At 49.9% G+C, this 25,475-nt stretch overlaps 1 protein-coding gene across 2 annotated transcripts in view; it reads right to left on the bottom strand.

Annotated features, from left to right (window-relative positions):
- Window positions 1-25,475, bottom strand: part of DNAH10 (dynein axonemal heavy chain 10) — a 117,466-nt gene that overhangs the window by 71,266 nt on the left and 20,725 nt on the right. For both annotated transcript variants that reach the window (XM_036276565.1, XM_036276567.1), the window contains 19 exons: window positions 24,639-24,764; window positions 23,624-23,796; window positions 23,043-23,194; window positions 20,688-20,852; window positions 19,745-19,952; window positions 18,095-18,251; window positions 16,346-16,822; window positions 16,082-16,240; window positions 14,744-14,860; window positions 14,558-14,660; window positions 13,889-14,067; window positions 12,049-12,260; window positions 10,601-10,754; window positions 9,454-9,687; window positions 8,416-8,538; window positions 6,388-6,621; window positions 3,730-3,953; window positions 1,501-1,770; window positions 1,171-1,354 (listed from right to left, as the gene is read on the bottom strand). In XM_036276565.1, coding sequence (XP_036132458.1) covers window positions 1,171-1,354; window positions 1,501-1,770; window positions 3,730-3,953; window positions 6,388-6,621; window positions 8,416-8,538; window positions 9,454-9,687; window positions 10,601-10,754; window positions 12,049-12,260; window positions 13,889-14,067; window positions 14,558-14,660; window positions 14,744-14,860; window positions 16,082-16,240; window positions 16,346-16,822; window positions 18,095-18,251; window positions 19,745-19,952; window positions 20,688-20,852; window positions 23,043-23,194; window positions 23,624-23,796; window positions 24,639-24,764 — 3,651 coding nt within the window. The remainder of the gene's footprint in view (window positions 1-1,170; window positions 1,355-1,500; window positions 1,771-3,729; window positions 3,954-6,387; window positions 6,622-8,415; window positions 8,539-9,453; window positions 9,688-10,600; window positions 10,755-12,048; window positions 12,261-13,888; window positions 14,068-14,557; window positions 14,661-14,743; window positions 14,861-16,081; window positions 16,241-16,345; window positions 16,823-18,094; window positions 18,252-19,744; window positions 19,953-20,687; window positions 20,853-23,042; window positions 23,195-23,623; window positions 23,797-24,638; window positions 24,765-25,475) is intronic.

Raw genomic sequence — 25,475 nt, 5'->3', positions numbered from 1 at the left:
GGACCGTCTAAATGTGACTGATGGTGGGGCCTTGGGCCACGTCATCAGCCCGACTTTCTGGGATGCTGGGGGCGAAGGTCTGCTGTCGCGTGGTCAGTCGTGTGTACACAACCAGTCCCAGTTAAAACCCTGGGCGCAGGGCTCAGCTGAGCCTCACGGGGTGGCACTGCTTCCCACGTGCTGCCAGCCGCAGCTGCTGCAAGGAACTGCTGTCTGCACAGCTGCACAGGGAGGGGCCTGAGGCTCACAGGAGCCCGGCTCTCCGGCCCTGTCCTGCGCCTTTGACCTGGGTCCTGTTGCTAGAATAAATCATAACCGTGACCTCAATGGCTTGACTGAGTGCTCTGCGCCCTTGTAGCAAATTACTGAACGTGATCTTGCAACAGCCCAATCTCAAAAGGTAGCAAGCAGGTCATGCTCCAAACTGAAACTCCTGGCAGATTTGTAAACAAGGACACCCTTTACTACTGGCATCAGCTTCCCGGGGCTGGCATACAGGTTTCCACACTCTGGGTGGTTTAAACAACAGGAATGTGTCTGGGCACAGTTCTGGAGGCCAGGTGTCTGCAGCCAGGCGTCGGCAGGACCACACTCCCTCCATAGGCTCTAGGAAGGATCTTTCCTTTTTAAATTTTTTTTTTTTTTTTTTAAGAGAGAGAGGAAGGAAGAGTGAGAGAGAAAGAGAGAGAAACATCAGTGAGAGAGAACACGGATTGGCTGCCTCCTGCCTGTCCCCACTGGGGATCGGGCCCACAACCGGGAATGGAGCCGGCGACCTCTCGGTGCAGGGTCGACGCTCAGCCACGGAGCCGCACCGGCCGGGCCAGGAAGGATCTTCCTCTGCCCCTGGGGACACCGAGCACTCCTTGCTCATGGCCCCACCAGTCCAGTCCCTGCCTCCACCTTCACATCATCTTCCCTGTGCCTGGTCTCCCCTCTTCCCACAAGGGCCTGAATCCAGGACGTTCGTCCCAATCCTCAGTAAGTAAATCCACAGAGTCCCTATTTCTAAGTAAGGCCACATCCTGAGGTTCCCATGGATATGCATTTGGGGGAATAGTACAGCATCACGATACACTATCAGCACAGTCCACTATCACAATAACTGCAGTCAGGCTTAGGAGAAACACAGGGCCGCAGGTAAAGAACCCCGAGGCTGAGGGCACGCACCTGCGTCAGCGTCAGGTAAATCCGGTCGGTGAGCGGAGTGATGACCAGCCGCCCATTCAACCCCATGTACTCGTAGCCGTAGCCAAAGGCCCCCGTGCACTGACGAATGTTCAGTTCATCGGGTTCTCGGTCCCAGTAGAAGCGCAGCTGACTCTCCCATTCGAACTCCCGGGCCTCGACGATGCTGGGAGGCAAGGCGAGCAGGCGAGTGAAGAGGGAGACAGACGTGGCAGGGGAGGAGGCGGGCATGAAGGGCGCAGGAGAAAGGTGAGAGAGGCTGAGGACGATAAAGGACATGTCTGGAGACCCAGCGCCCCGGGAGGCCCTCACTTGCTCCTTATGAAGGCGTCCACTATGTCCCTGGCATGCACGTCGATGATGAGCACAGTGTTGTACTTCTTCCGGTCGTTTTTGGTCAAGGGCATGGTGATCCGCGTGACCAGCTCCTCGATCTGCCGGTGCAGCTTCCGGCCATAGCCCTTCATGGCCTGCTTCTCCCCCGCCTGCACTTTTCGGAAGACATCTTCCACCTCCCAGGCCCACCACACCTGGCAGGCAGCCAGCACCACCATCCCCTGGTACAGGAGCATCCAATCGACTCTACAAGGAAAACACACCGTTATGGTTGTTGCAGGCCCTGGAAAGGGCCCGTGCAGACTTCTTTTTCTTGATCTGGAATAGGGCAGGCAAAGTGAAGCTTCGGGAAAGCGCGTGATGGTGGAGCCTTGTGGCGAGACAGCAGAATCCCAGCCCGGCGCAGAGGAGCAGGTGCGCGGGTGCAGCCCGCTCTCACAGTGCGTCTCAGTAGGGCCTCGGAACCGCACAGCGCCTTCGACGCCTTCGACGCCTTCGACGCCAGCGGAGAGTGCGCTGACCTGCGGCTGCACGGCCCGGCGCCCTGGTCGCAGCTCCCTGGACAGCACTCGCTGCCTGTTCCCACCCTCGGCCAACCTGGGCAGTAACACACACGTGGGCCCAGAGCCCGGCCCGTCGTTCCCCCAGACATGGCATCGCACAGTGCGGGTCACTCTGCGCCTGCCTTTCTCATTTAGTGATGTCCATGGGCCGGCCTCTGGGCCCATGGGCATCGGTCGAACCCAGTCTCCATCAAAGCTGCAGAACATTTCAGAGCACGGGAGGACCACCGTGTCCCCCCACATCACTTCGCTGATGTCTCCGCAAGCTGCTTCCCGTCCTTCTGCCACACAAACACCGCCCCGCCGCTATGGCTCCGTGGACTGAGTGCCGTCCCACGGACTGAGAGGTCCTGTTCAATTCCTGGTCGGGGCACATGCCTGGGGTTTTGGGCTAGATCCCCAGCAGGGGGTGTGCAGGAGGCAGCAAATCAATGTATCTCTCACATCGATGTTTTTATCTCTCCCTTCCTCTCTCTCTAAAACAAAAAATCAATAAAAACATATTTTTAAAAACATTTTTTTTTAATTTTTTTTCTTTCTTTATTGCTTTTGGAGAGAGAGGAAGGGAAAGGAAGAGATAGAAACATCGATGAGAGAGAACATGGACTGGCCATCTCCTGCACACCCCCCACTGGGGATTGGGCCTACAACCTGGGCATGTGCCCTGACAGGGAATCGAACCGGCCACCTCTAGGTGCAGGGTCGACGCTCAACCAGTGAGCCACACCGGCCAGGCAATGCCTGCCATTTTTTTTATCCTCACCCGAGGATATTTTTCCATTTTTTGTACAGATAGAGTGGGAGGGAGAGAGAGAGAGAAACATCGACGTGAAGGGACACATCGAGTGGCTGCCACCCGCACGACCAACCAAGGCCGGGGACAAACTGCAACCGGGGTACGTGCCCTTAGCGGGAACCGAATCCGGGTCTCTCCGGACCGCAGGCCGATGCTCTAACCGCTGGGCCAAACTGGCCAGGGCCAAAAACATATTTTTTAAAAATTCTTTTCAAAAACCAAGAGAAGAGTGTTCTCGTAAGAGTAATGAGGAGCTTGTGTCTGCACGAGGGCCCTGCCCAGTGCACGGCCGCGTTCCTGCGCGTCCCGCGCCGTCGGTCAGCACGAGCTGCCGAAGGCTCTGATGTCCCCCGCTCGCCTGCACCTGCAAGCAGCCTGCTCAGCACTGGGTCAGGCACGCTCAGCGCCCGCAAGCCTCGCAGGCACAGGAGTCAAGGAGTGATGGAAAGTCATCACATATTTCAGCAGTGACGTGACCCATCAAGCTATTCACAGAACCAACCCCACTCACACCAGGTTTCTGTTGAACCACTAGGTGAGCGGTTCTCATACTTGACTGTGCTCAGAATCCCATTTTAGAAAATGCACATCCCTGGGCCCCAACCGCAGAGTTTCTAATGGGGCAGGTTTGGGGCAGGGCCCAGGAATATGCATTTCTAACAAGCTCCCGGGGGCCTGATGCTGCCAGTCCAGAGACCACATGTTGAGAAGTGCTGTCCTTTAAAGACAGATACTGCAAGAAAAGAGAATCTCACTTGGAACGTCAATCTACCCCAAAGCCTTGAAGTTAACCCATCATGAATATTAACAGGAGGAAGTAACACACACGCACATGTACGACCTTACCTGGTTCTGTCTTCACAGTATCTAAAAATAGCCTCTTTGGTGATCAGCCGGTTGGTTCTCCGCATTTCATTCAAAACCGCCGTCATCCAGTCCTCCACGCGCCCCTCAGCCCGCACCGTCTTCCGGAACTCCATGACCTCCCCTTCTGCTGAAACCATGGCGGACACGAGCTTTTCTCCACTGTCCGCGTCATGGAACCTCAGCGACGCTATGTTGTCAAACATCTGTAACACAGCGGGAGAGGTCACCCTGTGGCATTGTCACTAGCTCTGGAACCAAAGCGCAGCCTTCACGCTCGTCACCCTACAGCAACCAGGAGGCACACGGAGCGAATGTTTGTTCGCAGACAAAGACACATACCCTGGGTGCTTCCATTTGTCCTGCACAGTGCAGAGGCCTGTGGTGGCTTAGAAAGAAAGAAAGAAAGGAAAAGAAGACCGACTCCCTCCCCACACTTGAGATTCTGGAGTGTGTCTGGACACAGGGGCCAGCTGAACACAGGAGAGGGAGAGCCTGGGGTCACAGGACCGAGGGCTGAAGAAAGAGACCTGTGCTGAGCCCTCCCCACCGTCCAGCTGGGTAACACAGGCAGGCTGCTCCTCTCGCAGCCCGGAATAGCCGCAGACAGGCCCTTATGGAAGAGGCTGGAAGGACCAAATCCAACAGCGCGCGAAATGCTGGCACATCAAACATGCCATTGGTTGGCTATCATCATTGTTATTAATCCGAATGATGTTCCGGGAAATGAATCTCTTAGGCCAATACACACCACAAGGCATTCTGCAAACCCGAGAGGAGGAAGAAAAGGCAACAGGCATTGAAGAGTAAAGTCACGGGTCTGCAAAAGGGGCTACCAGCAAATGAAGCACCGCTAACAACACAGTTTTCCAGAGCAGTAAAACGTTGTTTATAAAAGTGGAAGCAAAATATAAGCCTCCCCTGAGAGAGAGGAAAACATGCAATCAAAACTCGGCATCCTACTTTAAGAAGAAAATCAACACTAATTAAGGAGGAAGCATGGAGTAGAGGACGTGGCCCTTTATTTGGAATAAAGAAATTACTCTTCAGTACCGGTTCAAGCCCCGATGATGCCCCGAGGGGACAGTGGGCAGTGTGTGGAGGGGGGGTGCTGTTGTCACTCCTCACCTGAGGATATTTTTACATTGATCTTTAGAGTGAGTGGAAGAGGGGGAGAAGAGAAACATCGATGTGAGAGAGACACATCAACTCGATGCCTCCTGCACGACCCTGACTGGGGCTAAGGATCGAACCTGCAACCCAGGTACATGCCCTTAAATGAAATTGAACCCGAGAGCCCCTAACCACTGAGCAAAACCGGCCAGGGCTGGAGCCATTCTTGGTTGTCATGACTGAAGAGGGATGCTCCTGGTGTCTGGTGGGTAGAGGCGAGGGATGCTGCTGAACACCCTCCAGTGCCCAGGACATTCTCCCTCAGCCCCGGGTGCACAGCACACGCACACACAGCAAAGAATCATCTGCCCGAACGTCAGCAGAGGCCAGGCTGAGAACCCTGCCCTAGGCTGATATTAAATGCAGAGCTCTGATCAGCTGACCAGAGACTGTTTCCGGCCATCCTCTGGTTCCCTATCACAAGAGATCGTTTTCTGTTGTGCTTCCCGCCATCAATGTTGTTTACAATACACACACGTTTATACGGCAGTATGAAAACATGGGCCAAAAGGAATCACAGCAAACTCAGGATAGTGGCTGCGTCTCGAAAGTGAAGGAAGAACTGTGAATGGGGGTGGGAAAAAGAGGGTTTGTCAACTTTGACTGTGCGACTTTAATTTTTTTTAAAGAGACAAAGTAACTGATTAAATAGTAAACACGTGTCAATTCTGGGTGGTGGGTAAGGCAGGCACTGATCTAAGTACTTAACTAATTTAATCTTTGTAACAATCCCACTAAAGTGGTAACTATTGGGGTTATCTCCATTTACAGATTAAAACAGAAACTGATGCCCAAAGAGGTTACTTGTCAAAAATCACACAGTAAACCCGTGTAGAACCAGGATTTGAACCCAGGCATTATGGCTCTAGAGTCCATGGGCTAAAGAACTATCCTATATTGCCTCTCTGCTTATTACATTAGTCTGTGTGTGTTTCTGGGGGATTTTTTTTTTTTTTTTTAGTTTCTCAAAAACTGTGGTATTGGACTGTGGAAAAAGAACAGCATAAAGCAGCTGAATCATGGTATCATTTCTTTTTTTTTTTTATCCTCACCCGAGGACATTTTTCCTTTTTTTTTCATATAGAATGGGAGGGAAGGAGAGAGGGAAGGAGGGAGGGAGAGAAAGAAACATCGACGTGAAAGGGACACATTGAGTGGCTGCCACCCACATGACCAACCAGGTCCGGGGACAAACTGCAACCGAGGCACGTGCCCCTAGCAGGAACCGAACCCGGGTCTCTCTGGACCGCAGGCCGCCGCTCTAACCGCTGAGCCAAACCAGCCAGGGCCATGGTGTCATTTCAATGAGAGTGGGTTTTATCAGATTTATGCTTCAAATAAAATCCCAGCAGCATTTCCGTCTTAAACCCCTGGGTCGAACTACAGTGTGGAGAGAACTTGGGTGAAGGAAACCGCAGTCCCAGGGCCTACACAGGGACACACCCCCCCCCGAGACCCTGGGCCGACCTTGATCATGTGCTCCTGGACGCAGAGGGGGTCGCTGCTCCCCAGGATGCTGAGCAGCTCGTCGTCGGAGATGAAGAAGAACCTGGGGAAGGCGTTCCTCTTGGAGTCCAAGTAGTCGTTCAGGCTCTTCTGACACTTCTCAAAGCCCTCGCTGATGTTCTGCAGATCGCTGAGGCGGTTTGGGGCCTCGCAGCACTTCTTAATCACGGGGTCTTTCAAGGTCTCGGCCATGATCTGGACAAGGTCAAGAGGACAGCGGTCAGGCCAGGGCAGCAGACACACCCCAGGAACCACCGTATTTGGGGAAGCCTATCTGGCAAAAGCCATTAAATGTTTAAATTAGCATATCCTTAGCACCTTCTAACATGCTGTATTTAATCTGCTTCCTTCCGATGTCAGCTGCCAGGTTAGAGATTTTTCTCTCTTTTACTGACAGTAGTGACTGTACATAGTAGGCCCTCAATCACCATTTGCTGAATGAATCAAGCCAGCAACTCCAATTTGAACTATTGGTGTGGAGCAGAATACTGACCGCAGCACTCTTTATAATGTTAAAAAAAAAAAAAGGAAATAGCCTAAATGTTCAATAATAAAGAAATCAGGTCAATCATTTGCTGTGATGATGATTTAATTAGATGATTAGCTGTTTATTTCATGAAATACACATCAAAGATGTTACAAATAACCAATCACTGTCTTTTTTTTTTAATGGTCTGATTTCTATTTCTATGTTTACACAGGAATAAGCAAATCCTGGAAAAATATATGTTAAATTATTCAAATGGCTATGTTGGACATGGGGTTGCCGGCACTTTTTTCCTTTTATTTTTTATTGGTTTTGTTTGTTTGTTTGTTTTTACCCTCACCCAAGGACATTTTTGCATTTATCTTCAGATAGAGCAGGTTGGAGAGAGTGAGGAAGAGAGACAGAGAGAAAAACATCAACGTGAGAGAGACACATCGACTGGTTGCCACCCACATGACCCCAACCGGAGCCGGGGACAAACTGCAACCGAGGTACATGCTTAGCAGGAACTGAACCCCGGTCTCTCTGGTCCGCGGGCCAATGCTCTAATCGCTGAGCCACACTGGCCAGGGCTCTTTTTTATTGTTTTTATTTTGCTTTTTCATGATTTTTAAATCCTTCTTTGATAAATAAAAATTTGTGTTGTAATTTCTTCTAACTTTTTTTAAAGGAGTTTATATAAATGGATAAGGAAAAATTATACCTCTAATGGGTAAAGAAGACACAAATGTGAATTGACCACCATACAAGAAGAATAAACAGCATCACTAAGCAGCAGAGTACTGGGCCTGAGTCAGGTGGGCTGGGCTAAAACCCTCACCCCACAGTGATGACTGGCACACCCTCTCTGGAAAGGACTTTAAAATGGGCCCTCTTCATGGGCAATTTGCTTTCTGACAATATACTGTAAGATATTCATCCTAAATGGGGAAATAGTATTAGGCACGAACCTGCAAATTATTTATGAAAGCAAAGAATTTGGGTCAAACAAGGTGTCTGGTTACTAGATAACAATCAACTAAACTGATGTCAAACCACTCACGTATACAAAGGCATTAAAATATTTTCTGACAGTTTCATAATATGAAGTATAGTTCTCCTAATATTAAGAGAAATCATAAGATATAAAATTACAGAAAATATCATTGCAATTGTTTTCTAAACCTATATACATAGAAAAAAAAGATTTTTAAAATGTGATATAAAGTGGCCACGTTCAGGGGGCAGAACTATGAAGAACTGTGGCAGACACATCTTTTCTACTTCTCTACATTGTCCAGATTTTTTTAAATAGCAAGTAATACTTTTATCATAAAAATAAATAAACACTACGAAGTGTCACATGCCAGCAGCTATAGAGCAAACAGAAATTTTTACTGAGCAGGTGAAGGTCACAGATGGCGACAGAAAGAATTCAGAAGCTGCGGACAGACAGGATACTACATGAAAATGCATCAGCAACTCAAAGCACGTCGGGACTGCAGCACAAGCCAGTCACTTGCCCTTTTAAATACTTTGTCGATGTTGTCAAACTTCTTGGCCTCCTCTGGAAGCTGCGATCTGATATCTCCACCAATAAAAATGCTTTCCAGGTACATCCACTTTCTCTGGACCAGCATCCAAATCTGTAGACGCACAGTGTTACCGTCAGCACGGGCGCCCCAACCTGGGACAGATTCACATCGGCTCCTCAAGGGACTTCCCAGATATACAGGATAATGGAGGACGCATAGCTAAGTATTTTTAAATACATGGCCACGCTTAAAAGCAAAGGGAAACTCTGCACACCCACTGGGGCAGGGAGGAACTTTCTCCCTGTGCGAAAGGGTTGGAGCCCTGCGACACAGGGGAGCAAGGGCAGACCATGCAGAGCTCCAGCAAAACCGAAGCCTAGCACTGTGTGACCCCAACTCCACGCCCAGGTCAGATGCAGAGGGATGGAAAGCAGGGACGCTAATTAAAACAGTCGTGCACAAACGTCCACAGCAGCACCATGTACAACAGCCAAAAAGTGGAGGCAACAAAGTGTCCGTCAAGAGATGAAAGATAAACAGGCTGTGGTCCGTCCACCAGTGGAACGTGGTTCTGCCACAAAAAGGAGTGGAGTGCTGACACACGCCACAGCTGGGATGAACCCCAGAACGGTGCTGTGTGAAAGAAGCCACGAAAGGCCACATGCTGTATGACTGCGCTCATGGGCAATGTCGAGAACAGGGACATCCTCAGAGACAGGAAGCCGACGGAGGGACGCCGGGGATGCAGGGAGGCGGGAGCGGGAAGACTGCTTTCAACGGGCACGGAATCTGCCTCTGAGATGACGAGAATGTTCTGCAACTAGACAGAGGTGGTGATCACACAACATTGTGAGTGTGCTAAATGCTTCTGGATTGTACGCTGTAAAGCGGTTCATTTTATGTGAATTTCATGTCAATTAAAGCAATTTTAACAAAGGAAAAATCCATACTGTATCTTCCCTAGCAGTTGGAGAGGTCGCTTCCCACTAACAAGGGCTCAGCCCCTTTCCTCTGTCCTGCTCTCACCTCGATGACTTCCCCTATGAGGGACAGCGTCTTTTCCCATTTGTGAACCGTCTGCAGAAAGGGCCCCACAAATCGGCTTCCCGAGATGCTCTGCAGGTTGAACGTGTTGTCATCCAGGCATTGGATGATCTCATCGACGGACCCCAGGATGTAGCCCCGCTCCTGGGTGCCCTTGTAGTACTTGACCACGGTGAACTTCATGCTTTCCCAGGTGTCCAGGATGTCCTTCACAGCCTGGACAGGAATGTAAGGGATGCAAGAACGGTTCAGGCACACACATCGAAAAACCAGAACCCCAACCAATCTGCCTTTGGTCATCCCTTCAACCTGGGGGCTGGGCCGGTTTTCGGAATAAGCAGAGGTTCTGCCATGGAGATGTTAATCGTTGGTTACCAGGGACTCGCTGCACCAAGTGAGCAGTTCACCCGTGATCGCCACCAGTCCTCCTAGCAGCGGGCAAGGTGGGGCGTACTGCTACCCACGTGGACAGAGGCAGGAGGGGGAGTTCTGATAGGTGGAGCAGCTTGCCCAGTTTACTCAGCCCCTGAATGCCAGAACCGGGGTCTAAATCCCCCAGGCTGCCTCCAGTCTGCATCCTCACAAAATCCTGCCCGTGTTCACTGCTAAGCAAAAAAGTCAAGTTATAAAATACTATGCCTATTTATGATTATTTTCCAAAAACACCGTATCAATATTTGTGTATGTCTATAAAAATGTGTGTGTATATTATGTGTGTATGTATGTGTATCTGTATATATGTACTACCATGTGTCTGTACATCCATGCGTGTGTGCCCATGCATGTATGCATGTGTTTGCATGTGTGTACATGTTTGTATACATGTAAATGTGCACTTTTAAGAGTCAAAGGATATACGCTAAAATGTTAAAAATGTTCAGGTGGTGAAATTTTGAGTAATTTGTTCATTTTCTCAGTTTTCTACCATTATTTTCTACCATCCATTATTTCTTTAATAAATAGACAAATAGTGAAACAATGATGAAAGACAATAAAAATTTTAACAGAGGCTGAAATTCTTCTAGAACAGTTCTCTGTCGTTCAAACACAGCAGGGGGCAAAGCAAACCCGTTCCCTCTGAGCGACACCACCGCCCCTGTCCCCCGGGCTGTCCTGGCCAGAACAGCACCTTCTCGATGGCGATCTCCTTGACCGCCGCCGTCACAATCTCATTGAGGACGTCCGCGTGCTTGTGAAGCTCCATGGCAAACATGTTCTCCAAGGTGAACGTCTCAGTCATTTCAAAAAACACGCCTGTTTTCTCCATCAGCTCCTTCCAGTGCCTGAAAATGCACCGTTAGATGCTGGCGCTGCCGGGGTTTAGCGGTGGGCTCATCTGTCCCCACTGAAATCACAGAGCAGTCCCAACAGAAACACCTCGCTGTGGGACTCCGAGATGTGAGGACAGCACTGGAGCTATGCTGCCGACGTGTCCCAGAACCCACGGGCTGCCCGAAGTAACCCAGGAAACGTCTAGCAAAGATGCCCGTTGATGTGCTCAGGGGCTGTGGGAGCTCAAGTAGTCACTGATGCCGTGTGACTCCGCCCACACTGGGCAGCAGGACAGAGGGACAAAGGGGCACTTCAGGGAGAAGGCAACTCAGATTCCTACCGACTCCTGTCTGTGTGGAGCTGCATCCAAATGGCAACATAGAGGAGAGGCGATCCTCCTCCATGCCACCCCCGACCTGGCTATTCCATTAAAAACCAGTGGGTCCTGCTCTGTCCAATCAATAGCCACAGGTCACCTGTGGTCACTGAGCACCTGATGTGACGAGTCCAAACTGAAAGACGCTGTAAGTGAGAAACATGCCCAGACTGTGCTGTCTTTTTAAGAACATTGCCCTGGCCGGTTTGGCTCAGCAGTTAGAGCATGAGCCTGCAGACCAGAGAGTCCTGGGTTCAGTTCCCACAAAGGGCACCTACGTCGGCTGCAGTTCGTCCCCAGTCCCTGTTGGGGTTGTGTGGGTGGCAACCAGTCAATGTCTCTCTCCCACATCGATGTTTCTCTCTCTCTTCCTCCCTCTCTCCCTCCTGCTTTGTCTGAAGATAAATGCAAAAATGTCCTCAGGTGAGGATAAAAAGAAAAAGAAAAAGAAGAAAAAGAACGTAAACCGGCGAATCATGCTGCACACTGACTGCACATTAAAATGGTAACATTTTGCATGTGTCGGGCTGACTACAATGTGCTGCTGGAATGAGCTGCACCTGTTTCCCCCCCTCTCAGAGCAGCTGCGAGGGATTCCAAATGGTCCCTGGGGCACGTTCCTCCTGGATGACGAGACCCAGACACCCCCCTCTACTTTTTTTAAAACCTTGGGATGAAACAACTGCAAAGGACACCACACCTGACAGGGTTGCTTTTCGTGTGAAACAGGTGAACCTTATGGCTGAAAATTTTATAGAAAATTTAATAATGTAATTTAACATACATTATTAAAATAATGTTATATTGCCTATTTCTAGGCCCGCGTCGCCACGAGACCTTGTTCTTGGTCATCAGCTCCGGGCAAAGACTAATCTTGAACTCAGAGCCCCTCCCTGCCTCCATGGTCGCCAGCAGAGGACAAAACAGACCTGTCCCTGAGCGCCTCGTGCTTTAAGTCAAGGAGGAGAGGGATGGAGTCTTTAAACGCCTTCATTTTTGTTTCCAAATGGTAAGCCACCGCCAGGTTCCGGACGTGCCGGGGGAACTTCCTGAGGGACCTGAGAAAACCGTCGATCCCTTCCTGCAGAAACTGAACGTTCAGGTTGACCCAGAGCGTCTGAGACCATTCTTCTTTGGCCACCTGGGAATGGACCAGAAAGCCGCATCAGCAAGACGCCCTGAGCGGGAGAGCAGCTGTTCCCCGTGGCTGCGTCATCGCCCGTCCACCCACAGCGCCCTCCAGTCACAAAGGAGGCCCGACTGCAGACTCCAGCACACACACAGAAGGACTCCGACTTTTCAAGCCTAAGTAATGCTGTCTCTGAGGGTTTGTGGGATCCAAAAATGTCCCTCATTCCTTAGGAGAAAAGTGAGGAGTATGAGTCAGAAACGGGCGTTTTATCAGCCAGGAGTCACGTGGGTCTCTGCGGACTTCATGCAGGTGCTGTCCTAACACGCTTCTCTTTCCTGATAAAAGAAGCCAAGGTTACAAAGGACAGCCTAGGAAATCTTGTCAACGTCACAACAAAAGGCTTTTTGTGTTCCATTTTCCTGAGATTTAACATGTAAAGTTTACTGTCAGATAGTTCCCATGTGCCACCTTGGTGTCTGGGCTTGACAGACTTGTTTCGAGTCATGAAATACGTCTGATAACAAACTGTCTTAATTGATGAAATCTATGTATGATAATTGTTGTAATTCAAGGCGTAAATGATATTATGACGTATTCACATTTTTTCACTTCTTTGTTTTTGTCTTCTGAAAAAGGTATCAACTGCCCAGCCAGTGGGGCTCAGTGGACTGAGTGCCGTCCCAGGGACTGAGAGGTCCCAGTTCAATTGTCAGTCAGGGCACATGCCTGGGTTGTGGGCTCCATCCCCAGTAGGGAGTGTGCAGGAGGCAATCGATGTTTCTATCTCTCTTTCCCTTCCTCTCTCTAAAAAAATCAATAAAACATATATTTTTAAAAAGATATCTACTGACTAACCTCAGAGGGAGGGGGGGTGGGAAGAGATAAACCAAAGAGCTTACATGATATGTGCACAACCAGGGGACACAGACAGCAGTGTGGGAGACGAGGAGGACAGCAGTGGGGACAAGGGTGTCAATGGAGGGAAAGGAGGAACATCTGTAATACTTTCAACAAGAAAGATAAATAAAAAGAAAATGATCATGAAAACCATATACAAGAATACACATAGAAAGCTGGCCTAATGTACTATTAAGTAGAGAACAAAAAAAAAAGATATTAAATGCTCAGTTTTAGATCATTTTGAGATGGCTTCCATGAGTCATTACTTTCTTTTTTGCAAAAATGTAACAAGAGGTGAATTAGAAAGAACTTACAGTACTTCTTGGAGTTTCTACACCTAAACAGCATGCAATTGATCATACAACGCCTGCCTTCTGTCTTCCCGAGAGCCAAAGTGAAAGTGTCTACGAAATTGTCCCAGGCCCTTTATTACGGTGGCATCAAAGTCCCTGGGCCCAACTGCTGTGGCTCAGTGGTTGAGCGTCGACCCTGCACCAAGAGGTCACCAGTTCGATTCCCAGTCAGGACACATGCCCAGGTTGTGGGCCTGATCCCCAGTGGGAGGCATGCAGGAGGCGGCCAATCGATGTTTTCTCTTACCGATGTTTCTGTCTCTCTCTCCCTCTCACTTCCTCTCTCTCTAAAATCAATAAAGAAAAAAAATTTTTTTTAAAAAGTCCCTGGGCCCAAGTCGTTCCTGCTCTCGCTTCGACAAGACGGAGCCTGGGGGTGCTCACCTTCAGGCCCCGGTAAAGCTCATAAATCATCTTCAGCCCGCTCATTTCCTTTTGCACTTTGAGCAGCTCTGGGTACATTGTGATTGGAAGATCAAAAAGTTTCTCAGCATTTGCCAGCTCCTGACGGTTCTTTTCATGTTTCATTAGCTCTCTTTCAAAAGTGGCCAAGAGTTCTATTCCTAGTAAGTAAGCAATTAGGTAGGGAAAAAATGCAGACAATTCTAAGGCACACAAAATTGAATGAGAAATCATCAATGATGCACATAAGCTATCACTTCACCCACAGAGGCCACCAGGGAAGACAAATTCAGTCACCAGACTTCACCTCGCCTGGACCCCACTAAAACCGAAGGGCCAGAAGCCTCTGCCAGCCCCTCGGGTGAGACATGCCTGCCTCCTCAGCACCCTCCCTCCCCGCGGTGCTCTCCGCCTGGGGCGGACGTCAGAACCCCGGGAGCTCTGAGACGTCTGAGTGACTGGACCACCCTGCAGAACCATGGAATCACACAATTTGGACCTGGGCCCCTGCCTTCAGCGGTTCTTTGAAATTCCCCAGGTGAACCCAGGGTGCAGACAGGTTAAGAACCACCACTCCATCCCATCTTCCCATAAAGTCCTTAAAGGAAAAACACTCAGACACTCTGAGAAGACCAGCACGAATATCCCTACCACTGTCCAGATCCTCTCCAACAGAGCCAGGGCCTTCGCTGTAGAAACGGTTTGCGAAGTCCTCTATCTGCTGCTTGTAGCTCAGCATCTCCCCTCGGGTGATCTGCAAAAGCAGGGTTGCAAATGCACTGCCCCAGTGGACGTTCTCCGAGGTCTCCACTCAGAAAGCAAAGATCTGAAAGGTACCTCCGTGAAGGTCTTCTTTATGCTGCCAAGACTGTGCTCCACGTTCATGGAATCGCTGAACAGATCCAACCACATGCTCTCAATCTTGTCCACCAGTTCCTTCTCTGCAGCGGAAGGCTAATCAACAACCACCACCACCAAACAGAACACACAATAAACGGTCAGCAGTTCGGAAGTGAAATGTCTGGTCAAAGCTACTGCCCGGGGACTTCTGCTCAGTCATGACAGGCTAAGTGGTTTGAACCAGCAAAACAGCTGGTTGAACAATAAAAAGTATGCTTGTATTCAAATTTATATTTCTATCATTAAAATAAAATCTGGGTAAACTAATTCTTAAAAATAAATAGTTAAGCCCCGCCCGGTTTGGCTCAGAGGTTGGAGCATTGGCCTGCGGACCAAAGAGTCCCGGGTTCGATTCCGACCAACAGCATGTACCTCGGTTGCAGTTCGTCCCCGGTCTCTGTTGGGGTCATGCAGGTGGCAACCAGTTGATGTGTCTCTCTCACATCAATGTTTCTCTCTCACATCAATGCTTCTCTCTCTCTCCCTCCCACTCTGTCCGAAGATAAATGTAAAAATATCCTCGGGTGAGGATTAAAAAATTAATTAACTAAATTAAATTAATAAATACATAAATAGTTAACACAGATGGAGAGAGAGATAAGCCCTTCATGAACTAACACCCAGCCTCAAAGCAAGTTAATCTCGGATGAAAACAGTGATGTTAGCTTGCTATTGCACCCACTTGTGCCGTCTGTCTCCCCTTATCATTTTGCAGAGTCCTTTACTTATTAAAAATAATTAACACCAAAAACCACAACAACAAAAGAGGGAGCCTGAAATGGTGCGCAGTCACGGACCGCTCTACAAAAGATATTATCTGAGCGTGCACGATCAAGAAACAGACTCTAGCCCTGGCCGGTTTGGCTCAGCGGTTAGAGCGTCGGCCTGCGGTCCCGAGAGACCCGGGTTTGGTTCCCGCTAAGGGCATGTGCCTCGGTTGCAGTTTGTCCCCGGCTCTGGTCAGTCGTGCGGGTGGCAGCCACTCGATGTGTCCCTTCACGTCGATGTTTCTCTCTCTCTCTGTTCCTCTCTCCCCCTCCTACTCTACCTGAACAAAAAATGGAAAAATGTCCTCGGGTGAGGATAAAAAAAAAAAAAAAAAAAAAGAAATAGACTCTAAATTTTCATTATTCCATATAAGTGTGGGTTTGCTTTACACTTAAGTTGTGCCACACAGAGCAGACACGAATCTACGGCAGCGTGTCTGGGGAGTGCTCCTGCAGAGGTCTTGGCGTTCAGCCCGGTAAGGCGCTGGGGAAGCAGACGCTTGCTCACATGGAGGTTATACATCATCATGGTGCGGTACCGCTCCTGGACGTCCCGGTATCTCAGCTCCATGAGCAGAGATTTACTTCTGATTTCTGCAATCGTTGCGAGGACAAACTTGAGATCCTCAAGGGTGTTGGGGCTCTTCCTCAGGTTTTTGGCCAGGTTCTATAAAAGGAAGTTTGAATGACACTAAACACACATGCAAAACCAATGGTACCAAATGAAGACTTCCGTGAGAAGCAGCTGTAGTGAAACCCAGTGGCCCACTACCTCCATCTCTTCATGAAGGTTATGCAGCTCCTCCTTGGCTGACTCACTGAGCAGCTTTCCCAGCGAAGCCACCCAGGACTTGGCGTTCTCCTGCACGGTGCTGGCCAGGGGCCCGAGCTGCAGCCGGATGCAGTGCTCGTCCTTGACTAGAGGGTGGTTCATCACTTCGCTGGCGACCTTGGAGTAGAACTGCAGCTTCTCATCGTAAGCCACGCAAGGAGGTTTCTTGGCGGCGAATTTCTCCATCACAATGGCTTTGTCCAATTTCCAGAGGGGACGATACTTCTTCCATTTCTGCAGGTACTTCATGAGATTGACCAGAAGCCTATGGACATTTTGGGGGATCAGAACAGCTTGTTCGATTATCTGAGGGTTCAGGGAAATATCATTGTAGAAGCTTATTGTGACAACTTCCTCTTCCTCCCCCTTCTGAGGAGGGCATTCGATGCAGCTGCCATTCATCCATCGAACAAAATTCTGGCAAAAAAAGAAAGGAGGAAAGAAACAGTACTTTAGTATCAATTTTGCTTCCTATGTATATATCAGTATTCAGTAATAGTTCTTGCTAGTAGTGAAAAAATCACTTTCTTATTAATAAACTGTGCTCAGTTGCAAAAAGGACCACAATTCTTTGTTTTTCCCACCCGGGCTAGCCTGTGACTTGACCACAGGAGGGCTGGAAGTGGTTGGTGCAAATTCCAAGCCCAGGACTCGGGCAGCTGTGCAGCTTCCGCTCTCCTGCTCTTGCCAAGACTGAGCTAGTGTACTCGATGGCAATAAGCCACACACAGAGGGCCAGGTGCCCCGGGCAACAGCCAGCCAACCAGGCATGGGAGTGAGCAGAGCTGAGACAGAAGAAGGCTCAGCCCAATGGAGCCTGCAGAACCCTGAGCTAAGTAAATAGTAATCATTTTAAGATTCGGAGTGGCTTCTTATGCAAACAAAGCTAATTTTTTATATAACAATAGCCATCCACCTCCTATAGGACAGATGAATAAAACACTGCTTTTCTTATTGACAAATGAAGAAATAATAAGTCAGTTAACTGACACCCCTCCCACCCCCCATGTCCCAGAGCAAATCCATTGAATTGACAAGTCCCTGCTACCTAGCCAAGGCTCCCTCCCACTTCTCATCAAGCCTGGTTCACAACAGCAAACCATGGGTGTGTGACACAGAGAACTTCTCTGTAAGGTGGGAACAACACTACTAATTCACTGATACTGCTACCAATGTAACGATAGCATGTACTAAGAGCTACTCAAGGCCAAGCGACTTGCAAAGCTCCCTCCACGTGTTACATTGTTGAACCCTCCCAACACCTCCAAAAAGTGGGATGTTCCATTTCCACTCAACAGATAAGGGCATGAAGATCCTAGTTTAAAACTGGCTCGTTTTGGTTTCAGCCATGAAACGAACCCTGATGCTCAAAGCGTTGGCATGGATAAGCCATGTTAAATCACTTAGGCATGAAGGTTTGTTTACGGGGGGCTGGATCAAAGACACAGGACTGGTCATGGTTGTGCAGAAAGAAGAGAAAGGAGAGAAGAAAGGGGTGCCAGGTTCGAGCCTTCGGATACTCCAACATTTAGAGATCTGCAGGCGAGGAGCCCGAAAGAGACTGAAACAGTCTGGACAAGGAACAGAGCGGAACCTGGGCTCCAACCTCCTCGGCGACTTGCTGTCAGCAGCAGGAAGGCCCCACCCTGAGAAAGCAGTCCCCTCTGAAACAGACGTCCCTGCCCTCACCTTGGTGACCTCCACGCAATTCCGGACGCATTGGACACACATTTTGTCGATCTCATTTGAATTGGGCTGAAGGATGATCTCCGGTGCGGTCAGAATGGTTTCCGTTTGGAACAAAGGAACGTTCCCCAGGACTAAAGAATTGAAAGACTGCAGATTCCTGAGAGGGATTAATAAAAAAGACTCAGCGCTTGCTAGAGTGAAACATGTTCCGCCAGTGATGAACGTGACCAGTCACCAAAGTCCCATGTAGAAGCTGTGAGGAAGAACATGTTCCAGACCTACACTGGGCACTCCGGGGTGAGTTCTGTCATACACCTTTTTTTGGCCTAAATTTTACAAATAGTTCATTTCAACTTTGGGGGGAATAACTATCTATTAGTTGGGCAATATTTGAATAATAATGATGACTTCCAAAAGCTGTTCAACTCTGGTTCGGGAAAAATAGTCTTCACACTGACTCTGTCCTTCCTGGGCTGGTTTCCGAGAATGATCCTCTGCCAGTGCCGTGGAGTCCGGGCACTCAGCTCTCTGCTGCTCAGGCGGAGCTGCCAGACTGTGGGCTGTAGGCTGTGAGCTACCAGGCTGTGGGCTGTGAGCTGCCAGACTGTGGGGTATAAGCTGTGAGCTGCCGGGCTGTGGGGTGTAAGCTGTGAGCTGCCGGGCTGTGAGCTGTGAGCTGTGGGCTGTGAGCTGCCGGGCTGTGGGCTGTGAGCTGTGGGCTGTGGGCTGTGAGCTGCCGGGCTGTGGGCTGTGAGCTGTGAGCTGCCGGACTGTGAGCTGTGAGCTGTGGGCTGTGAACTGCCGGGATGTGGGCTGTGAGCTGTGGGCTGTGAGCTGTGAGCTGCCGGGCTGTGAGCTGTGAGCTGTGGGCTGTGAGCTGCCGGGCTGTGGGCTGTGAGCTGTGGGCTGTGAGCTGTGAACTGCCGGGATGTGGGCTGTGAGCTGTGATCTGTGGGCTGTGAGCTGCCGGACTGTGAGCTGTGAGCTGTGGGCTGTGAGCTATGAGCTGTGATCTCCTGGGCTGTGGGCTGTGGGCTGTGAGCTGTGATCTGTGGGCTGTGAGCTGTGATCTCCTGGGCTGTGAGCTGTGAGCTGTGAGCTGTGATCTCCTGGGCTGTGAGTTGTGATCTCCTGGGCTGTGGGCTGTGGGCTGTGAGCTGTGATCTCCTGGGCTGTGGGCTGTGAGCTCCAGGAGGGAAGGAACAGCCTCTGCCGTGTGTGAGGCTGGCCCATGCCACAGGTATTCCAAGAGTATGTGACGCTCTCCTAGCCAGAGACTCCCTTTAGACCATTCACAGGAAACGTGAATGGATCACATGTTCTCCGAGTCAGCCTCTCTCGATAGAGGCGAGAGACTCACCTGGGACTTCTATGAATCCTGAGACAACAATTCTGTTGCCCAGAGAACACAGCCAGTATGTCTCCCGGACGGCAGGAGGGAGCAGAGGGACGAGTTCCTATCTGAATGTTGAGGAGCCTGACAAGAACAGGAGCCAAACGGAAAGCCATCCCTCCACCCTCCAGCCAGAAAGCAGCACTACTGTCCAGCTGGGTTTATTCTGTCCCTGCAGCCCCCTTTACCTAGTCACATATGTCAGCTACCGTATTCTACATGCATGGTCTTCAAACCAAGCACCCGGACGAGCTTACTTCAAGATGAGCTTTGTTAAGACCTCGTAGATTCTATTCTCCCAGTACTCGTAGTAGGAGGCCAGCTTCGGGGCCTTGCCCGTGTTGGTGTGGATGACCAGACCCTCGACTTTGGTCAGCAGAGGCCCGATGGCGAGATACCACCTAACCATGTAGTCCGTGTCTTTGGCCCTTTCTCGGTCGATGTGCTCAAAGAACTCCTTCACGCCTGTAGAGGAGGCCACCTGTCACAGTCCTTCCTGAGCACTGGGGGGACAGTTACTCAAAAGGCAATCCACACATTAGCTGTGTATCTTGGAAATATAAAAGCAGCCTCTAACCTTGACCCGAAGCAGAAAACAAGTCCACGTGAGAAGTGAGATGGACCCTGAGCAAGAACTAAGAAAGAGCGTGGAGCCGCCATCACGCTGCTGAAGACCACACGTAGCAGGCGGCCCCCGGCTCTGGGCAACCTTGCTTTCCTTCAACTGCTTGCTGAGTGGTCTCAGCTCCTTGTTGCTGAATCTCAGACCACTTGAAATATTTGGTTTGAACAAGTGAATGTGAGCCCATAAGTATTCCTGATGATACTTTAAAATGAGTGAGATCGGTCCGGCCGGTGTGGCTCAGTGGTTGAGCACTGACCCCCGCACCAGGAGGCTGCCGATTCGAGTCCCAGTCAGGGCACATGCCCAGGTTGTGGGCCCAATCCCCAGTGGGCAGAAGGCAGCCAGTCGATGTTCTCTCTCATCGATGTTTCTCTCTCCCTCTCTCTCTCAAAAAAAAAAAAATCAATAAAAAATACTTTAAAAAAATAAATGAGTGAGATCGTTAGGAATGGTTTTATTCCATTCACAAAATGAATATTTATTAAATATAAATATGTGCACACACACACACACACATCAGTTCAATCACAACAGAGGTTTTTCATTCCTCCAAAGAAACAAGATGTCCGATCTACCTGGGAGTTCTTCATCACTTTTAGGTCCTGGATATTTAAAGAGATTTATGGAGTCTATTAATGTGAGCCTGGAGGAAATGTCATCCGCATTCTTATGAATCTGATGGACAAGGGACTCGAATTTCCCAATGGCCTGTTTGCACCGAATGATGTAGTCAGCAATGCCTTGGGAGAAAGAGAAACAAAGGAAGAAAGGTACTTGGCCTTCAGGTCTTTCTTTCATACCCCTCCCTGTGCCGTCTGTGATGTCAGCCAGACGGCAGCCCTTCCCCTGGAAGGACCCTGCGTGTTCCCTGCCAGCGGGTCTGCGACGTGGCAAAGAGCCACCAGCACCCTTGGGGAAGAAGAAGCCCTGTGCTCAGGACCAACCAAATGGCACATTTCTCCTGTTCAGATGTCAGCGTAACCACAGGTGAGCGCCGTGGGGAGGAAGGGAAGGCCTGGCCCTCCAGCCTTCTCACTGCAGGCAGCCTGAAACCTCCCCGCACCTGCCCCGCTGCTTAGGCGAGCGAACAGCAGGGAGGCGGGAGGAGACCTGGCTGAGCACGCATGCTCGGTCGGCGATTCCTTCCAACAACCCTAGGAACTGGGCACATGATTATGCCCATTTCATAGCTGAGGACACTGAGCCTCGAGAGGTTGAGTGCTGTGGGCAGGTTTAGGTCTGAAGCCCACAATCCAAACACACGTTCTCCATATAAAGAAGAAGGGAAGAGAGAAAGGAAGACCGTGACAGAGAAAGGAGGGAAAGTTGGGGCCAAGAGAAGGGGAACAGGAGGCGAGGAGAGGGAAAGCCAATGGCCTCGTCACTTCTGAAGGAAGGGCTGCCCGCCTCCGGGAGGAGGGAGTGAGGCAGATCTCTCCTTAGTCCTCCTGCTAAACAAAGCCCTGCAGATCGTCTGTAAAGCAAACGGGAGTCTGAAGGTCAAGAGCAGGGGCACCGTAAGGACCTCAGGGCAGAGGGATGACGGTCCTCCTGCCCTGATCTCCCAGACCTGGAGCTGGAGTAGCTGGCGGCCCATGCACACCCATGGGGACAGACACACAGACACACATTTAAAAATATGCCCGTTCGGCCAGTGTGGCTCAGTGGTTGAGTGTCGACACTGCACCAAGAGGTCACCGGTTTGATTCCAGTCAGGGCACGTGCCCAGGTTGTGGGCCCGATCCCCAGTAGGGGGCGTGCAGGAGGCGGCCAATCAATGTTCTTTCTCATGGATGTTTCTCTCTCTCTCCCTCTCTCTCTGAAATCAATAAAGAAAATTTTTTTTAATAATATGCCCCAAGACAAGCCTGCTCTCTCTGGCCAAAGCGCCAGAAAGGGACATCCTCGCAAGACAGAACCCTTAGCCCTGGCCTGTTTGGCTCAGCGGTTAGAGCGTCGGCCTGCGGTCCGGAGAGACCCGGGTTCGGTTCCCGCTAAGGGCATGTACTTCGGTTGCAGTTTGTCCCCGGCCCTGGTTCGTCGTGCGGGTGGCAGCCACTCGATGTGTCCCCTTCACATCGATGTTTCTCTCTCTCTCTCTCTTCCTCTCTCTCCCTCCCACTCTATCTGTACCAAAAAAAAAAAAAAAAAATTGGAAAAATGTCCTCGGGTGAGGATAAAAAAAAAAAAAAAAGACAGAACCCTTAGACAGCCGTGCTCTACTCCAGCAAACACCGCGGACAGAGCTGTGACCTCCCCGAAGCCCTGCCAACGGGGGTGAGCTGGGCTAGACTGCGCCTTCCTGCTGTGGGATGGGCGCCGGCCCAGCCCTCAGGCCGCCGCGGGGAGGCCTGGCAGGGAGCCACCTCCGCAGTCCAGTGAGCGTCTGGGGACACCTCCAGAGGTACGCGGAGCAACAAAGGCAACCCCAAAAGGTGACATAATATAGAACACTCTTGAAATGACAAAGTGTAGAAATGGAGAACAGGTCAGGGCTGGCCAGGGGTTGCGGCGAGGTCAGAGGTGAGGGGGAGTGGGGTGGAAACAGTCTGCGTCTGGAAAGTGTCCTAGGCAGTGCTGGGCTGTGATTTGTGAGTCAGCATTGTGGGGAACGGGGTTCAGGATGCCCAGGATCTCCCCACACTGCTTCCTATAACTGCGTGTGAACCCATACTCATTTCAAAATTAAAATTTTAATTATAGAAACAAAGTGACAGTCTCCATCTCTGGAGAAGAAAGCTTTGGGTCAGCAGGGTGTCAAACGGCCTCCATCTCATCTCCACTCCCAACGTGAGAGGGAGTCTAAGCTCCACAAAGTGCACTTTACTACTGCTCCAGACGTATTTACCAGATCTATATACACTCAGAAATCGTAGTTCAACTAAAAGTCTTTAAAGACTGAAAAGGCAGCAACAGGTGACATGTGTTACCTAGCGAGTTCCAGTTTAACCTCTTATATCCAGACCTAAATACGCGCATTAACTCCTGAGAGTGATCATCGAGGAGGACGGTCTCGGCTGCATTCAGCGTGCCCACGAGCACGTGGTAGTGGTCCAGCATGCTCTGTATTCCCTCTGTGTACCTGCGGGTTCCAGGGAAGACAGTGCCATGAGGCAAGGACAATGGAGTGCGTCCATCTGGTAAACAGCTCTAACGACCTGCCTTAGAGAGAGGTTATACAACGCCAGGAACCAGCCTAAAACTTGGATGGATTTGCAGGAATGCAAAATGATGCCGTTCTTCCCACTTTCTTTTTTGGAATATAGTGGTTACTTCTCATTAAAAATGCTATTTATATTAACATGGAATAGTTCGTTATTGTTATTTCTAGATAAATGAATAAATAATATATTTTAAACGTTTCTTAGTTTTAATTTCTATTGGTAAATACCAGGAGTTATAAAATCCACAGAAAAGCAAGCTCTGGGGAAGGGGGTTCTGAATAATGTTAAGTGTAAGGCATCCCAAGACCAAAAAATTCACTGCTGATTTAAGAGAAGCAGCGTTTTACCTAAGAAATTTGTCCTCCTGGAGAGCGACATTCCTTGCTAATTCGGGGACAGGAAATCCCAGCTGTTCCAAGTACTTTGTTTCATTAATAATCTCCTTGAGCATAAATGGAAAATTGATTGCAAAAGTCACGTTCCTGTCGGAGCTCACGGTATCCTCAGAGCCTGTAGAGATCTGTGGGAGGAACATGCCGTCAGTGTGGAAGGGCCGTCCGAGCAGGCAGACCAACACTACCCAAGTTCCACGCGGACCTGAAAAAGACCAACGCAGGTCTCCTGATGCCGACCTGACAGACCGGGAGCTGGCTGGAACCATCAGAATACATAGTTTGGTGAACTACGTATGGATTCCATTTAGCCACCCACCTTTGAAATTGGGCAACTGCATATAAAGGTCCATAATTCTGGCTTCCCTTGAAAATTTGGAAAAGCCGATGATGTATGACAATGGGCTGGAGCCCAGAGCGGTGGCCCCTTTTGATAGGACCAGCGCCGTCCAGTTCCTCATAGGCCCACCTGGCCCTTATCCCTCACTTTGGTCCCTCCTTCAGAATTTCAGACACTAAAGACCTAACCCTACCAGGCTGGTCTTTCCTCCCCCACAGCTAGAAGTTATTTATGGGCACCCGCTGCGTGCCAGGCCCCAAGTGGAAGAACAAGGATGCATCTTAGGAAGTGGCATTTTCCTGCGGGTTAAAGATGGTCAATGGTCAGCTATTTCCTAGATGGTTCAACTAATACCTTGTACGTTTATGTCACTGGATCCAACTCATTTTTACAGATGGAGAAACAGGCTCAGAGTGAAGCCACTGCCCTAGGAGTCAGTGGACTTGCCCAACTCCAGTGCATTTCCTGACCGTGACATTGCGCTGTCTCCATCTCTTTCCTGTCTGCTTCTCCTCGTCTCTCAGTCTTTGACTTTGGAAATGCTCGTCAACCTCAAGAGTGTCAGGAAAATGACACACGCCCCCCTCTCGCCCGGCCGTGGAAGCTGGGACGAGGGCGCAGGAGACGCACCTTGGTGAGCAGACTCTTCTTCATGAGCACGGGCAGCTGCTGCTCCGTCATCTCCCTCCACTGCTCGTACTTGCTGTCTTCATACTCTTTCATCGTTCTGCCCACCTCCAGGTACTTCTGTTTCACCTATCGAAGGATTCAAGCAATTTTCATTTGTCCTTAGAAATAACATCTCTCTCTGCCTCTCCCTCTCCTTTCTCAAAAAAAAATATCTAACGCATTCTGCAGAAGAAAGCAGAGAGCATTTCACACATTTCGGAGGATCTGCTTGAAAAGGCGCAGCTTGAGCTCTAGGCTGCTCAGCTGAGACCAGGAGACCTCGGCCCAGGAGCTAAGCTCACAGTTTTAAATGATTAGAAGGAAATCAAAAGAGACAACAATATTTTGTGGTACATGAAAACTACAAGAAATATTCCAATTCCAGCGTCCATAATGAAGCTCCTTGGAATACAGCCACATGTGTTCACTGTCACGCTATCTGTGGGGACTGTCTGCTACAGCGGTAGAGATGAGCAGCTGCAACACAGACTATTTGACCTGCAAATGCCTAAACATTTACTCTCTGGACTTCTAAAGAAGAGGTCTGTCAAAACCTGCAATATGACTTACAAAAACCCCCAGGTGGGGAGATAGACAGTATTATCAGAGAGATGGTGGTCACCCCCTAGAGAGGCTGAAGGTCAAATCCAGGACAAGCCCATGTGCCTGCCACCAGGAAGATGTCGTAGGTACTGAGATGTCAGAGAGAAAGGATGCAAAGGCCGTTTTAGATCTGAACCGTGACGCAGGGACCACAGGAGAGACAGACCGTCTACGTGGCAGGCACAGATCTGAAGG

This window comes from Molossus molossus, unplaced genomic scaffold, assembly GCF_014108415.1.
Source record: "Molossus molossus isolate mMolMol1 unplaced genomic scaffold, mMolMol1.p scaffold_m16_p_22, whole genome shotgun sequence".
NCBI lineage: Eukaryota > Metazoa > Chordata > Mammalia > Chiroptera > Molossidae > Molossus > Molossus molossus.
This window is presented reverse-complemented; position numbering and strand designations above follow the sequence as displayed.